At 42.5% G+C, this 15,785-nt stretch overlaps 1 protein-coding gene across 1 annotated transcript in view; it reads right to left on the bottom strand.

The window, feature by feature from the left end:
* Positions 1-15,785, bottom strand: part of RNF115 (ring finger protein 115) — a 67,916-nt gene that overhangs the window by 23,519 nt on the left and 28,612 nt on the right. Inside the window, exon 3 of the mRNA XM_081112842.1 lies at positions 8,909-8,966. Within this exon, the coding sequence (XP_080968968.1) occupies positions 8,909-8,966 (58 nt within the window). The remainder of the gene's footprint in view (positions 1-8,908; positions 8,967-15,785) is intronic.

Genomic DNA, 15,785 nt, shown 5'->3' with positions numbered 1-15,785 from the left:
CCTGGCTAGGCTGCTGATGAACTGAACGCTGTCTCTGTGTCATTCCTTCTTCGCCGACTCCGTCCACACCTTTGGGGACCCCTGGACCTGCTGGGGTTGGACCCCAGCAGGCGGGGCCCCAACCCCCCCGCCCCCCACGGGCCCTGCTCTGTGTGTGATGGGGTAGAGCCATAACCTCCCCATTGGCCCTGCCCTGAGTGTGACAGTGGCGGTGCCCCAACCACCTGATCAGCCCAGCTCTGTGGGTGTTAGAGGGCAGCGCCCCAACCCCCCCCCCCCCCACGGGCCCTGCTCTGTGTGTGATGGGGTAGAGCCATAACCTCCCCATCTGCCCTGCCCTGAGTGTGACAGTGGCGGCGCCCCAACCCCCTGATCAGCCCAGCTCTGTGGGTGTTAGAGGGCAGCGCCCCAACCCCCGCCCCCCCCCCCCCACGGGCCCTGCTCTGTGTGTGATGGGGTAGAGCCATAACCTCCCCATCTGCCCTGCCCTGAGTGTGACAGTGGCGGCGCCCCAACCCCCTGATCGGCCCTGCTCTGTGGGTGATAGAGGGCGGCGCCCCAACCCCCTGATCCGCCCTGCCCTGAGTGTGACAGGGGGCGGTGCCCCAACTCCCCTATCGGCCCTACTCTGTGAGTGACAGGGGGGAGCTCCTCAACCCCCTGATCGGCCCTGCTCTGTGCATGACAGGGGGGAGCTCCCCAACCCCGATTGACCCTGCTCTGTGCCTGACAGGGTATGGAGCCCCAACCCCCCTGATGGGCCCTGCTCTGTGCGTGACAGGGGGTGGCGCCGCAACCTCCCCATCGACCCTGCCTTGAGTGTGACAGGGGACGGTGCCCCAACCCCCCAATCGGCCCTACCCTGAGCGTGACTGAGGGTGGCATCGCAACCTCCCAATGTGCCCTGCTCTGTGCATGACAGGGGAAGGCGCCCCAACTCCCCAATCGGCCCTGCTCTGAGACCGACCAGGGGCTGCACCTAGGGATGGGCCTGCCCTCTGCCACCCGGGAGCAGGCCTAAGCCAGCAGGTCGTTATCTCCCGAGGGGTCCCAGACTGCGAGAGGGCACAGGCCGGTCTGAGGGACCCCCCCTTCCCCCGAGTGCACAAATTTTTGTGCACTGGGCCTCTAGTTTTTACATAAACCAATAGTGTATGCTGAGTAGTATTCCATATACCTTATATTGCTTAGTATTCCATGGTAGGGATGTATCACAATTTGTTTATCCATCTACCTGCTGATAGACATTTGGGTTGTTTCTGATGGTTAATAAAGTTGCCATGAATATTTGTATATATATGTATATGTGCAGATATATGCTTTCTTTTCTCTTGGTAAATATTTAGAAGAGTGGAATGGCTGGATCACATGGTAGATGTATTTTTACCTTTTTTACAAACAGGTAGACTGTTTTCTAAATTGGTTGTATAATTTTTCCACTCAATTTCAGTTGCTCCACACTCACCAAGATTTAGTATGGTCAGTCTTACATTTTAGCCATTCTAATAGTTGTGCAGTAGTATTTCATTGATATTTTTATTTGCATTTTCCAAAGGACTAATATTCAACATCTGTATATCTTCTTTGGTGAAGGAGATTATTAGAATCCTTTCCCAATTTCTAAAAATGGGTTGTTTTCTTACTCCATTTTGATTTCTTTATAGAGTCTAGATACACATGCTGTAACAGATGATTTGAAAGTTATCTTCTCATCTGTGGCTTGTTTCTTCATTCTTATGAAGAACACAGGTTATTTATTTTAATGTAGTCCAATTTTTTTTTTTTTTTATGGATCATGATTATGGTGTCATGTCTAAGAAATGACACCCAAGGTCACAAAGGTTCTCTATGTTTTCTTCAAATTTTATATAAACTTTAAGTCTATTACCCACTTTTGAGTTAATTTCTGTATATGGTTTAAAGTATGTATTTCAAAGCGCATATTTTTGTACTGCAGCTATCCAATTATTTCAGCAAGTGTTTAAAAGGATATGCTTTTTTCTCCTGGACTGCCTTTGTCCCCAGTGTGTGGGGGTCTATTTCTGGACTCTATTCTGGGTTTCTTTTTAAATCCTCACCTGATGATTTTTTTAAAATTGACTGGGGGGCGGGGGAGAGAGAAACATCAATCAGCTGCCTCTCATACCCTCCTGAACAGGGATCAAACCCGCAACCTAGGTATGTGCCCTGACCTGGAATCAAACCCATAACCTTTTTGATGTATGGACCTATGCTCAATCAACTGAGCCACTAGGCAGGCTATTCTGGTCTGATCTATCTACCTCGATGGCAGTACCATAATCTTGATTACTATCTATATATATAGAACCCTAATATGCAAAAATAGACCAAACAGCAGAACTGAACAACCGGTCGCTATGAGCGCTGACCACCAGGGGGCGCGCACGGAACATGGCGGGCATTGGCTGTGAAGGAATGGTGGAGGTGAGTGGGGGCGCCAGACCAAGGCGGGTCGCCAGTCGCTGTCATCGGGGCGATCAGGTGGTTACTGAAAATTCTTTGCTCCTGCACACTGCGTCCCCGCCTGGTGCTAGAGCCCGCTGACAGCACCCGCCCCAATCGCTCCACGCCATCAGCAGGTGCGAGGGGGGCCAGCACCATCAGCAGGTGCAAGTGGGCTGGTGCCATCAGCGTGTGGGGGCGGTGGGAGTGGGGCTGCAGTGGGAGGGGCCGGGCAGGGGTGCGGAGGATGGGCCGAGACCCGCCCCTGTGCCCACTGCAGCCTCATGGCCCCACAGTTCCTTTCAAGGTGCATGAATTCATGCACTGGGCCCCTAGTAGCTTCATAATAAACCTTGAAATCAGGTAGTATTAGTCCTCTAATGTTTTTCTCCTTTATCAACGTTGTGCTAACTATTCTATATACTTTGCATTTCCATATGAATTTTATAAATCAAATTTTCAATTTTTATCAAAACACTGACTGGGATCTTGACTGGAATTATACTGAATTCACAAATGACATCCTAACAATACTGTCTTCTGTTCCACAAGCAGGATATATTTCTACATTTATCTATCTAGGTGACCTTTAATTTCTTTAAGTAATATTTTGTAGTTCTCCATGCTCAGGTCTTATACATTTTTTCTGAAAGTTAAAGTATTTCATATTTTTATGCTATTGTAAATGGTGTTTTTTAAAATTTTCATTTCTAATTGCTACTAATATGTAAAAATACAACTGATTTTCTATATGTCTTTCTTATATTCTGCAACCTTGCTTACACTTATTTCTTTTCTTTTTTTTAATATATTTTATTGATTTTTTACAGAGAGGAAGGGAGAGGGAAAGGGAGTTAGAAACATCCATGAAAGAGAAACACTGATCAGCTGCCTCCTGCACACTCCCCACTGGGGATGTGCCCACAACCAAGGTACATGCCCTTGACTGGAATCGAACCCGGGACCCTTGAGTCCGCAGGCTGACGACGCTCTAGCCATTGAGCCAAACCGGTCAGGCGCTTACACTTATTTCTAACAGCTTTTTAATGGAATTCATCAGGTTTTCTACATAAAAGATCATGTTAACTGTGAACTGCCAGTTTTGGTTCTTTCTTTCCAATGAGTGCTCCTTATGTCTGAGAATTAGAAGAACAGCAAACAGAAAGGATAGTTTAAAATCCTGAACTTCTTATTACATATCTAATGATTTAAAACTGTCATTTCTGTAAGTCAAAATTGGTAGAATTTGATTTAATTTAACTTAATATTGTTCTTGATTATTGAGAGCCTTCTCCACAGGCCCCAGGAGCACACACAAAAGAGCATGAGATGATACAGGAGAGGGCAGAGGTAAAACTGCCCTCACAGATGACTGACGCATCTCCTACCCCTACTGCCACAGACACTAGTCCCACACCCCTGCTAACTATAGGCTTAAACTGCAATACCCAAAAGTGAAGATCTCGCATTTCCACCTCTGACCTCCTTACTTTCCCCAACACCAAAGCGGTGATGCTTCTGAGCAGTGAGTGGCAAGAGCCTCATCTCTGCTAATTATGAAATATAATTCTTGTAAACTATGGAGAGACAAGAAAAAAGATCTGGCCCGGCTGGCGTGGCTCAGTAGTTGAGTATCAACCTATGAACCAGGAGGTGACGGTTCGATTCCCGGTCAGGGCACATGCCCAGGTTGTGGGTTCGATCCCCAGTGTGGGGTGTGCAGGAGGCAGCCGATCCATGATTCTCATCATTGATGTTTCTACCTCTCTCTCCCTCTCCCTTCCTCTCTGAAATGAATAAAAATATAAATAAATAAAAAACGAAAAAACAAGCACAACTTCTCTTTTTTAAAAAAAAAAAAGAAAAGAAAAAAGATCTATAATCCTAAGTAAATTTTTTTAAAGCAGAAATACAACATGGTATACTCCTATGTCTGCATCTGAAAACAGGAAGCATGTGAGAAATCAAAAGTATTATATAAAAACCATAAAACTAAAATAAGGTAATGAGAATATGGGGGATTTTTCATTTTTAAAAGTCTCCTTAATGTCGTTATAATATCTTTCAGTATCTATGCCTCAGGACAAAACCTGAAGAAAATGTATGAAAGGAGCTTTTAGAAAAAGAGCTCCAGATTTTTTTAATATATTTATATTGATTTCAGAGAGGAAGAGCGGGGAGGGAGGGAGGAAGGGAGGGAGGGGGAGAGTGAGAGAGAGAGAGAGAGAGAAAGAGAGAGAGAGAGAGAGAGAGAGAAAGAAACATCAATGATGAGAGAGAATCATTGATCGGCTGCCTCCTGCACAGCCACCACTGGGGGATCAAGTCTACAACCCAGGCGTGTGCTCTTGACCGGAATTGAACCTGGGACCTTTCAGTCTGCAGGCCAACACTCTATCCACTGAGCCAAACAAATCAGCTAGGGCCAGATATTTTTTAATGCCTTTTAGAATTACCATTACAATGCTACATATGTAAAACAAATTTTATTTAAATAAATATAAACCAGGCTGCTCAGCGCTCCCTTCCCTTGTGTGTATACTGGGTGTTCTTTTTCTAGGAAGCCATCTATCTATCTTATATTCTGCTAATCTGAAACAGCAGCCACAGCCATTCCTGCAATGAAGTGATCCGTTCCGGTAAGCTGAGACTCTCAGATCAGATGTCTCACCGGCACCAGGTCATGGTCAGAAGCTTTCAAATGATCAATGAAACCCTCAGGTAGCCATGGGCTCAATTCCCAGGTTATCAGAGACCACAGTAGAGCAATGTCATCTCTCTACAAACTGTTAGCACCATTTCTATAATTCACTTTCCACTGATTCTCACAGGTTAACTGGCAACCAGCCTCCTCCCACCTTAACTCTATCCTCACCCACTCTCTCCATCTCCCCACCCCAGATTCACTTTAAAAAAACAATACTGATTCGGTTTGAAATTTTGGTTGGACTAAGCCTTTTCTAATATATCTAATATTTTAATAATGTAGCTATTAGTAAATAGTTTAATTATAGAAAATAATCTTTTCATTGCACAAGCAGCTCTGGCTAAAGAAAACAGCAAAACGGAACCTAAGTTCTGCTGAAATTACCAACTAAAATATGGAAAAGAATAACTTTGGTTTCTATATATAACTTTCTAAGTTTTCTTCTTCAGGGACATCAGCATAAAACTTTATAGCTATAAATATTATCTTTTTCTCACCTCTTTGCTTACCTGAATTCCACCTCCCCTTCAAGTATCTGGTACTTGAAGAAAGCCTTGTTTTCCTTCTGCATGAAGTCTTACTAGTAATAATTGCAAACATTTATGAACACTCTCTATATGGCAGGCACATTGGCCTATACACCTGACATGTACTAACTCACTTAACCCTCACAACAATCCCATGAGGTATTCTTTTCCCTAATTTACAGATGAGACAACATGTACAGAGAGATCTGAAGTAATTCTGTCCAGGTCACATATCCAGTAAATAAGTGGTAGGCCCAAGATTTGAACTCAGGCAATTTGATTCCAAGGATATCACTAAGTCATTTGACCTCTCCTCCTAAAGACTTTACAAAGACTGCAGCTCACCTAATACAATCTCTCCCTACCGCGTGTGTTACATAGACTCCACAATAATTTTTATTTTTATTTGATTTTGAGAGAGAGAGAGAGAGAGAGAGAGAGAGAGAGAGAGAGAGAGAGAAACTGATTTGTTATTCCACTCATTTATGCATTCATTGTATGTGCTCTGACCGGGGATCAAACCTGCAACCTTGGCACATCAGGACAATGTTCTAAACACTGAGTAACCTGGCCAGGCACCACAATAATTTTTTTAATACATTTTATTGATTTTTTACAGAGAGAAAGGGAGAGGGATAGAGAGCCAGAAACATCGATGAGAGAGAAACATCGATCAGCTGCCCCCTGCACACGTTCCACTGGGTATATGCCCGCAACCAAGGTACATGCCCCCGACCGGAATCGAACCCGGGACCCTTGCATCCTCAGGCCAACGTTCTATCCACTAAACCAAACCAGTTAGGGCACAATAATTTTATTATACTTTCTTGTTTACTTATTTGTTTCATATGTGTTTGCACTTCTCCAACAAAATTATAAATTCCTTGTGGGCAAGGTAACCATGATATTTGCTTCTTGTCCCTACTTTTAGCAGAGTGCTGTTAAAGCACTCAATATAGACTACTTAGCTGATTTTTTAAAACCCTTGACAATGCCCTGGCCAGCCTTGCTCAGTGGTTAGAGCGTCAGCCTGAGCACTGAAGGGTCTCGGGTTCGATTCCTGGTCAAGGGCACATGCCTGGGTTGCAGGTTGGATCCCCAGCCCTGGTCAGGACTCATACAGGAGGTAATCAGTTGATGTGTCTCTTTCACTGCAATGTTTTTCTCTCTTCCTCTCTCTCCCTGCCTCTTTCTCTTCCTCACACCCCTCCACTCTCTAAAAATCAATGGAGGCCTCCACTGGTGTGGCTCAGTGGTTGAGTGTTGACCTATGAATCAGGAGGTCATGGTTTGATTCCCAGTCAGTGCACTCACCCAATAGGGGGCATGCAAGAGGCAGCCAATCAATGATTCTCTCTTATCATTGATGTTTCTATCTCTCCCTCTTCCTTCCTTTCTGAAATCAATAAAATTATATATATATTTTTTATATCAATGGGGAATAAATATCCTCAGGTTAGGATTAAAACACACACACACACACACACACACACACACACACAAACCCACCCTGGTAATTTCTATAATATTATATAGACAGATTTTTTTTTAATGTAAAATATCATTTAAAAAGGAGAATACTAAAATATCCACGCATGATGACAAGGGAATTCTACAGAGAGAAAACTAGGCATTGCTACAAACTCTGAAGAAGAGGTTATGACTCAGCAAAATTATTTTAACACCTAGAGAATAGCTCATGCCATCAGTGTCAGATTTAGCATTACTAAAGTTAGGAAACTGACTACATATATTTATTTTTCTTCTTAATGCATCTCTTCCTGGTGAGTCATATCTACAAAACTGACAAACCAATGTATTTCCATTTCCTAAAAGAGAACTAACACTTAAAAAAATATCAATGAAGTTTTTTTGCATATGTATAATAAGCGACAACCTGTGTTATCAAGGAAATAGCACACACAGAAGGAAAATACTAAAATCAGAAAAGATTTCCAGGCCTGGCAAACAGAATAAATTTTAAATAATGTTTTTCGATTCATCAAAGTGAAAAAATTAAAATGTGAGTTCAAAGACATCTTGTACCCATGTACACACATATAAATACTAAAAATTCTACTAGTTCAAGTACTTGAGCTATCTCTGGAAAAGGCTAATGTAATCCTGAAACACAAAGAAATTCTGATTATGGGATTTAATTTTTTTTTTTTTTTTTTTTAAGCATCTGTTAGCTTTCTAGAGTCAAGTACTGTGGCAATAGGAGCAAAAACAAACCAGTGTTTTTTGTAAGCTGAGCTGGTAGGCTACAAACTCTAACAGTTTAAAAACAGAGTATGCAATGCCACTGAATTGTACATTTAAAAATGGCTAAGCCCTGGCTGGTATGGCTCAGTTGGCTGGATTCGATTCCTAGTCAAGGCGCTTATAGGAGGCAACCAATTGATCTTTCTCTCCCCCTCCCTTCCTCTCTCACTAAAATCAATAAACATAACCTCCCTCAGGTGAGGATCAAAATATTAATCACTAAAATAAAATAAAAATAAAAATGGTTAAAACGGTAAAAAAGAAACTAAATGAGATTTTAAGTCCATAAAGTGAAAAAAGAAAATTATTCTAAATTTACTATAAAATGGTATACAAGGATGCATACTAATGCCTTGTTTTCAAGTGACAGTTAAGATTTTCTGCCCACCCCTCAAAATATGGATGCTGCATTATACAAAGAACTGGAAATTAATTATAGGTCCCATCCTGAGATCTGGAAGACAAGTAAATATCTTACCCTTAATCTAGCCCCCTAATTCCAGTTATGTCAAACTACCATGTTCATTAGAAGTAATTTCTAGAAACCAGTTCCTCTGTGTAAAGTTGAAGACTGTGCCTTAGTATGACTTCTATTAACAATTCATTCCGACCTGCTCTTTACTTGGCCATCATGCCATTAAAGCAGGATCTGCAACACTGCTATTTCAAAAACACAAGCTTTTTATTTTCACACCATTACACACAATAAAACAGAATTCAAAATACTGTCAGGTTCACAACAGAGGCTATTACGCTAAGCAAAGCTTTACCAAAAGTAATATGCCAAAGCCCCAGCTGCTAAAAACACAAACTGTTCTAAGGGCTACCCTTGTCCACATTTGCCCTATCCATTCTGATATTTTGCTGCTCAGAGACGTGAAAATATGTCATGATTTTAACATCCACCCACTACCTAAAGCATCCCTACGCCCAAAGGAAAACTCACCTCTGTAAAATGTGTTGATGTGCTATTGTCCATCCGGTTGCCACCACCACCTAAAAAACTAAAGAGAAAAGGGAGTAAGTGACTCTATTCCCAGAAACAAGCTTCCCTCTCAGAAGCTTAACAGAGAATGCTGCAATGAGAACACAGCTCTATAAGGAAAAATTACTCATCTCAACCTGACACCTACAAAGAAAACTATGACCAACCGGCATGTGAATTCATCTATAAAAAACTATAACTGCAGTCCATCTGGTGTGGCTCAGTGGTTGAGCATCGACCTATGAACCAGGAGGTCATGGGTTCGATTCCCAGTCAGGGTACATGCCTGGGTTATGGGCTCAAATCCCAGTGTGGGGTGTTCAGGAGGCAGCCAATCAATGATTTTCTCTCATCATTGATGTTTCTATCTCTCTCCCTCTCCCTTCCTCTGAAATCAATAAAAATATATTAAAAACAAAACAAAACAAAAACAAAAACTATAACTACAGCCCTGGCCAGGTAGCTCAGCTGGTTGAAGTGTCGTTCCAATGCACCAGGGTCGTGGGTTAGATCCCTGGTCAGGGCATATACAAGAATCAACCAGTGAGTGGTGGAGCAACATGTGGGGTCTCTCTCTCTCTCTCCACCCCCTTCCTCTGCCTCTCCCTCTCTCCCTCATTTCCTCCCTCCCTCTCAACCTCCCCCATCTCTCTCTCTAAAATCAATAAAAAAATTTTAATTATAACAACAAAATCAAGTGGAAAATTGAGGTAAAGGGCCACCACAGAGAAGGACCTACAGAGAGCCAGCAAGCAATTGAAATTTGACTTAGAAAGAAAAAAAAAACATTCATCCTCAAGAGGGCAAGAAGACAAGATTCTCAAAATAATATTTCATTTTTTAAAAAGCCATTCAACCACCAAATAACTATAGTTAATATTTCTTGGCAATGATTAAATATAGTAATGTAAGGCCCTAGCTCAGGGGTGGGCAAACTTTTTGACTCAAGGGCCACAATGGGTTCTTAAACTGGACTGGAGAGCCGGAACAAAAGCATGGATGGAGTGTTTGTGTGAACTAATATAAATTCAAAGTAAACATCATTACATAAAAGGGTACGGTCTTTTTTTTTTTTTAGTTTTATTCATTTCAAACGGGCCGGATCCGGCCCGCGGGCCGTAGTTTGCCCACCCCTGCCCTAGCTGGTTTGGCTCAGTGGATAGAGAGTCAACCTGCCAACTGAAGGGTCCCGGGTTTGATTCCGGTCAAGGGCATATGCCAGAGTTGCAGGTTTGATCCCCAGCAGGGGGTGTGCAGGAGGCAGCCAATCAATGATTCTCTCTCATGACTGATGTTTCTATCTCTCTCTCCTTTCCTCTCTGAAATCAATAAAAATATATTCTTAAGATGTAGTAATGTAAGAAGTCTGTTACTAAATTTAGCACATTATAAAAGGGCTCAATAAATATTTTTTTCTTCTCCTGATAGATTACCCTATTCTTTGATTATCCTACCCATCCTTCAGGGCCCATCTCAAAGGCAATGTCCTCTAGTAAGCCTCTTCTGAACTCACCAACCAAATGAGATTCTCCCACACTCCTCTACACTCTGACTTTGATTCAAATTCTACTGTAAATATCTAGAATTTGTATCCATTTCTACCTGTCCCTCCTTTCCTAAATATAAATTCAGAGGGCAAAGACTGTATTTTATTCATACAGGTATATGTAGTATGTTTATTATGTGTCAGACATTATACAGAGCACTCATCACTTTTGGAAAACCCTGCAATGCCATATTCCATATTGATAATTTGAAAATAGAAGTTGTTAAATTAGTATCACATGTGTAAACATCAGAGAAACAGCTGTGTAGCTAACTAGCTCAATGAAGCAGGGGCATGGCAGAGCACTTGAGTGCAGTCCCTGGAGGGGTCCCGCTCTGTCATCTACCAGCTGAGTGACTTCAAGCACCAACCTCTCAGTGCCTCAGTGTCCTTGTGTATCAAGTGGGAAGAATAATGGCACTTACAATAGGGTAGTTGGTGAAGATTACTTAACACATGTAAAACAGTGCTTGGCACCCAGAAAGTCCTTGACAGAGAATGAGGATGGTGATGGTGGTGGGGGTGGTGATAGGTGCTCCTGAGTGGAGCAAGAGAAAGACATGTCAGTTTCATCCAGGAAGTTGGAAAGGGTGCTACAGAATTGGTCTTGCGTGGCAAGGAAGGGGGTTCCCTCTAGATCAGTGGTTCTCAACCTTGGCTGCACATTAGAATCACCTGGGAATCTTTTTAAAACCCTGATTTCTGGGCCTCATCCTCCGGAAATTCTGTTTCTTCGTTATGGGGTGGGGCCACAACATTAGTAACCAAGAAACAGAATTTCCGGAGGATGAGGCCCAGAAATCAGGATTTTAAAAAGATTCCCAGATGATTCTAATGTGCAGCCAAGGTTGAGAACCACTGCTCTAGATGGAGGGTTCAGCACTGTGGGTACAGTTAAGGTGGAGAGAAGGCTGTTCTGAGAACTTCAGCCAGACAGGAACTGCTCCCCGCTCCTGAAATATGAGCTTGGAGTCAAAATAGAAACAAACATGGCATATTTCCATGTGTAGAACATTTTGTTTGTATTCATGAGAAAAAACTAGCCAGGCTGGAAAACTATGGTTTGTGAACAAATGCTTTTCTCAGATAGACATGACCAGTGCCTGCAGTGGCAGGGAGGTTGATAATAAGAAGCACTTAGCTAGTTAATTCCAGGTTATGGAAAAACTTGTTAAGAAAATGAAGGGTTTAAACAACACTGAATTAATTACATTGGTTAACAGTGTGGCCTGAGTTTAGCAAATAATATTTTAGCCCTTTACTTTCCTTAAAACAAACTAAACAAGTAGCAGTCAAGCTCACAACCCACAATCAAATGGTATCATTGCTGGGCACAAGCCCTGATAAAAAAGAAATGGGTGTGAAACATGATTTAAAATTTCATCCCTTGATGTAAATGCTTGAGGGTGATGTGATTTTCTTTTTCCTTTTCTCAGCCTGCTCAGCCTATGAAGTTTCCTATCTGAAAGTTAATCTTCCCAACTTCCTTTGGAATTTAAGGAAACTTAATCTCCTGGTGTGTAAACAAAAGGGACTCAGTGTATTGCTCTCCCTCTGACACTCAGAAGCCCAGGAGTGTTGAAGTAGCAGCTAACAGGACCTAGTGCTTACCGGGCAAAGCACACCCGGCCATTCTTGTTTGATTGCCTACAAAGTTACTGCCTTTGAAAAAGCTCACCTTTACCATTAAAAATGCTGGTCCTCTCTTTCAGAAGGCTTGAAAGGTATGGGGGGAATTGAGGAGAGGCAGTTAAACTTGAAGAGGAAAGTTAAGGACCTGGGATTTAGTTAAAATAGAAGGCTAGGCCCTGGCAGGTGCTCAGTGGTTAGAGCATCAGCCCGTGCACCCAAAGGTCGTGGGTTAGATTCCGGTTAAGGACACATACCGTGGTTGCAGGCTGGATCCCAGCCCTGGTAGGGGCACCTGTGGGAAGCAACCCATCCATGCGTCTTTCTCACAACAATGTTTCTCTCCCCCCCAGCCCCCACCTCCCTTCCACTCTACGTAAAAGCAATGGAAAAATATCCTTGGGTGGGGTTTAAAAAAAAAATAGAAGGCTGGATTAACAAGGGAGCAGGTTATTTGAATAATAGTGTGGTAGGCAGACAAGTAAGCAGAGCAGGGCAATGGGCCAGGTACAGAATAAGGTCACTAGGGTGGGAACCCCCAGGTGCTTAGCAATGGGCAACTGTAGGGTGGGACCTTGCCCCCAGAGCGACCTTTCCTCCCCTAGCACATTGCTGGTCAGGCAGTTTGGACCCCCAGACCTTTCCTCCTTAGAGATAACATTTAGGCCTCAGTTGTATTTCAGCTCCAGGCCCAGAAAATCAGCAAAACCGGAGAAATAATGCCACGGCTGGCCTCAGGACCAGCTGCATTGGCTAATGATCCCCTACCCTGGTACAGACCAATCAATCAGTGAAGACCCAGAGTCTAGGTCAGCTGTGGGCAAACTACGGCCCGTGGGCGGATCCGGCCCGTTTGAAATGAATAAAACTAAAAAAAAAAAAAAGACCGTACCCTTTTATGTAATGATGTTTACTTTGAATTTATATTAGTTCACACAAACACTCCATCCATGCTTTTGTTCCGGCCCTCCGGTCCAGTTTAAGAACCCATTGTGGCCCTTGAGTCAAAAAGTTTGCCCACCCCTGGTCTAGGTCCTAGACCCAGGAGGAACACACCTGCAAAGCTACTGAATATTCCTTTAAGATCTTCCCCTGGGACCTCCCCTAAAATCTCCACCCTTAAAACCCGGAAACTGGAGGGCCCAGCGGGCTCTTCCTCCCAGAGCAAGCCTGCGCCAATACCTTTTCCTTTCCTTTCTCCTTCCCCTTTTCCCCGTTCCGACCCCCCACCCATAGCTTCCTCACTCCCAAGCTCCAACCGCCCTTCCTTTACCTCTGTAACTTTCCTAAGCCCATTTCTTCTAGGAATTACTTCTACCTCTGTGATTTAACAAGTAAATGTTCTCTTATGTTGGGCTTGGCTCTGAATGCTTTCCTAGCCAGAACCCAAGTACCAAGGTTGCTGAACCCAGGTTTGCTCGGACCCCACAGGTCAGATACCCAGTGGCAGTTCCAGCCACCTACAACAATAGTGTAAGAAACAGCTTGATGGCAAAGATATTTAACATGTTTCAGTGAGTACTTCTCTATTTCTACCAAGGAAAAGGAATGTACGTAATAAACTTGAAAAAGTTTTCAACAGTCTGTTTCTTTATATAAAGAGAAAAAAAATACTTGAAAAATGTCTATTATGGTATGCTAGTAAATGCTTATAAATTGGCTGTCTGGGGGGAGGGGAGGGGAAGGAGGCCCTGATTTGTAGTGTTTATCAATTTCCTTGGTGTAAATACATCCCCCCCCCCCCCAGAAAAAAAAGACTGGATTTTATTCATGCAAGTATATATAGAGTGTTTATTTATGTGTCAGACATTATACAGAGCATTCACCACTTTTGAAAACACTGCAATGCCATATTCTATATTGGTACTTGAAAATAAAAGTTGTTAAATTAGTATTACATGTGTAAACAATAAAATATCTATTCCCAATGACAGGGAGAAATAATGTCCTCATGAAATTTGCAAAGAGAGAAAACTGGCTAAGCCTTTGGGGAAGGGGTGCGGAAAAAGAACCAACGGAGACCACTTTTACCTCAAGAGACACACATAAGTGGCACAACCGCACCCCACACTCACCCCAATGATATAAAGTCCACGAACTACAATTAAATGGCTTTCATTTTCAGAATCACACCACCAATCCGGGCATTGTGGTGAGCTTATCGAGGAAACACACATCCTGATTCGTCAGAAACCAAAAGTGAAAAAGCAAAGCAAATACCAAAGTCCATGTAATCATTCCCAGGCCTTATAATTTTCTATTTAGAAACCATTTAACACTGTATTAGTTCAGAAGTTTAAAATGTTTTTGTAAAAAATACTTCAGATGTACCCTACAATCGATGCCAAATAAGTAAATAACTACCACGTACTTTAAGAAAAAAGTTGAGTGGTCGTGCAGCCATTTTATTGCTCAAGCCTAGACAGGCTTCCAAGGCTGTTTCTTGCCTTTACCACATGACATGGTTTCAGGGATTCCAATATCCTTGGTAATTAAAGCCATGGATATCTTTTGGGGTTCTACTCCCCCTTAAAGTCCCTCAGCATCCCCCCTTGCCTTAAAATTCCTTACTTAGTATTTTAAAATGATAGGGCTAATCACAGAGAAGGGATAATAAAACACAACATTGTTCTGACAAATGTTACAAAGCTTAAGAACATGTACAAGGTGCCCCTCTAGACTGTGGATGAAAAGGGGCCACATACTAAACCTGACCCGCTCAGGGGAGGCCTGTGTGGCGGCCTTACAAATACAGAGACCTAAAGTAACCAAGTAAGGTGGTCTGAAATGAAAACTTTTTAACTACAAGCAGTTATGGCAGGTAGTCAAGTCCTAGGCTAGAATCTTCCCAAACAAAAGTCAGCGTTACTTAATTAAGCCTGTCTATTGTCCTTTGGTAGACAGGGTAACTTCCCTTTCTCCATACCCCTCAGGGCACAACCAGTGACCACAAATTCTCACTGTTATTTTTATTGTGTTAATTGTTGACTGTTAACCCTCCTGTAACCACCTACGTAAAAGATGTACATGTCTATCATTTTGCTTTTTATCTAATTCCAGAGGTTTCCCATTTGCTTTCTCCCACCTCCCTCATCTACCACCAATAGATTTCACGTAACCTACTTATACCTTCTCTCTTGATTATAAATAAAATAACATCAAAAACTGCCATTCTCTGGAGCATTGTCTCAATCCTTGAGATTTTGCTTCCTGGCAATTGTTGACAGTGGCTCAAATAAACTCACAATTCTCTACAGGTCTGAATATTTCTTACATTGACAAGATGAAATGTCTAGTAGCAAATGGAGCCCATTATCCAATATTTACATAAAAGGATTTCCTCATTAGTTTTCATTGTACACTACTTACCACTGCAATTTCTAAGTATTCAAATCTGCAACTGTTTATGAACTTTGTAGAAGGAAATATCATGCTGCCTCTGAGAGAATGTAAGAGAAAGATTTCTTCAACCATTTAAAACACTAATCTTTGCATTGTAGTAATTGCTACTAATAGCACCTGCACAGGACAATCTCTACTCTACAAAGGCACAAATTAAAGAATTACTAAGTCAACTAACAGGATCCATAGAATTCATAGTCCCCTGCTGGAAAAGACTCATCTGCAGTTACCCACGATCCTCATTTATAACCGTGCTTTGTA

Source organism: Myotis nattereri (assembly GCF_964212035.1).
Source record: "Myotis nattereri genome assembly, chromosome: 18".
Classification (NCBI taxonomy): Eukaryota; Metazoa; Chordata; class Mammalia; order Chiroptera; family Vespertilionidae; genus Myotis; species Myotis nattereri.
Note: the sequence above shows the minus strand (reverse complement) of the source record. Positions and strands in the feature narration are given on the sequence as shown.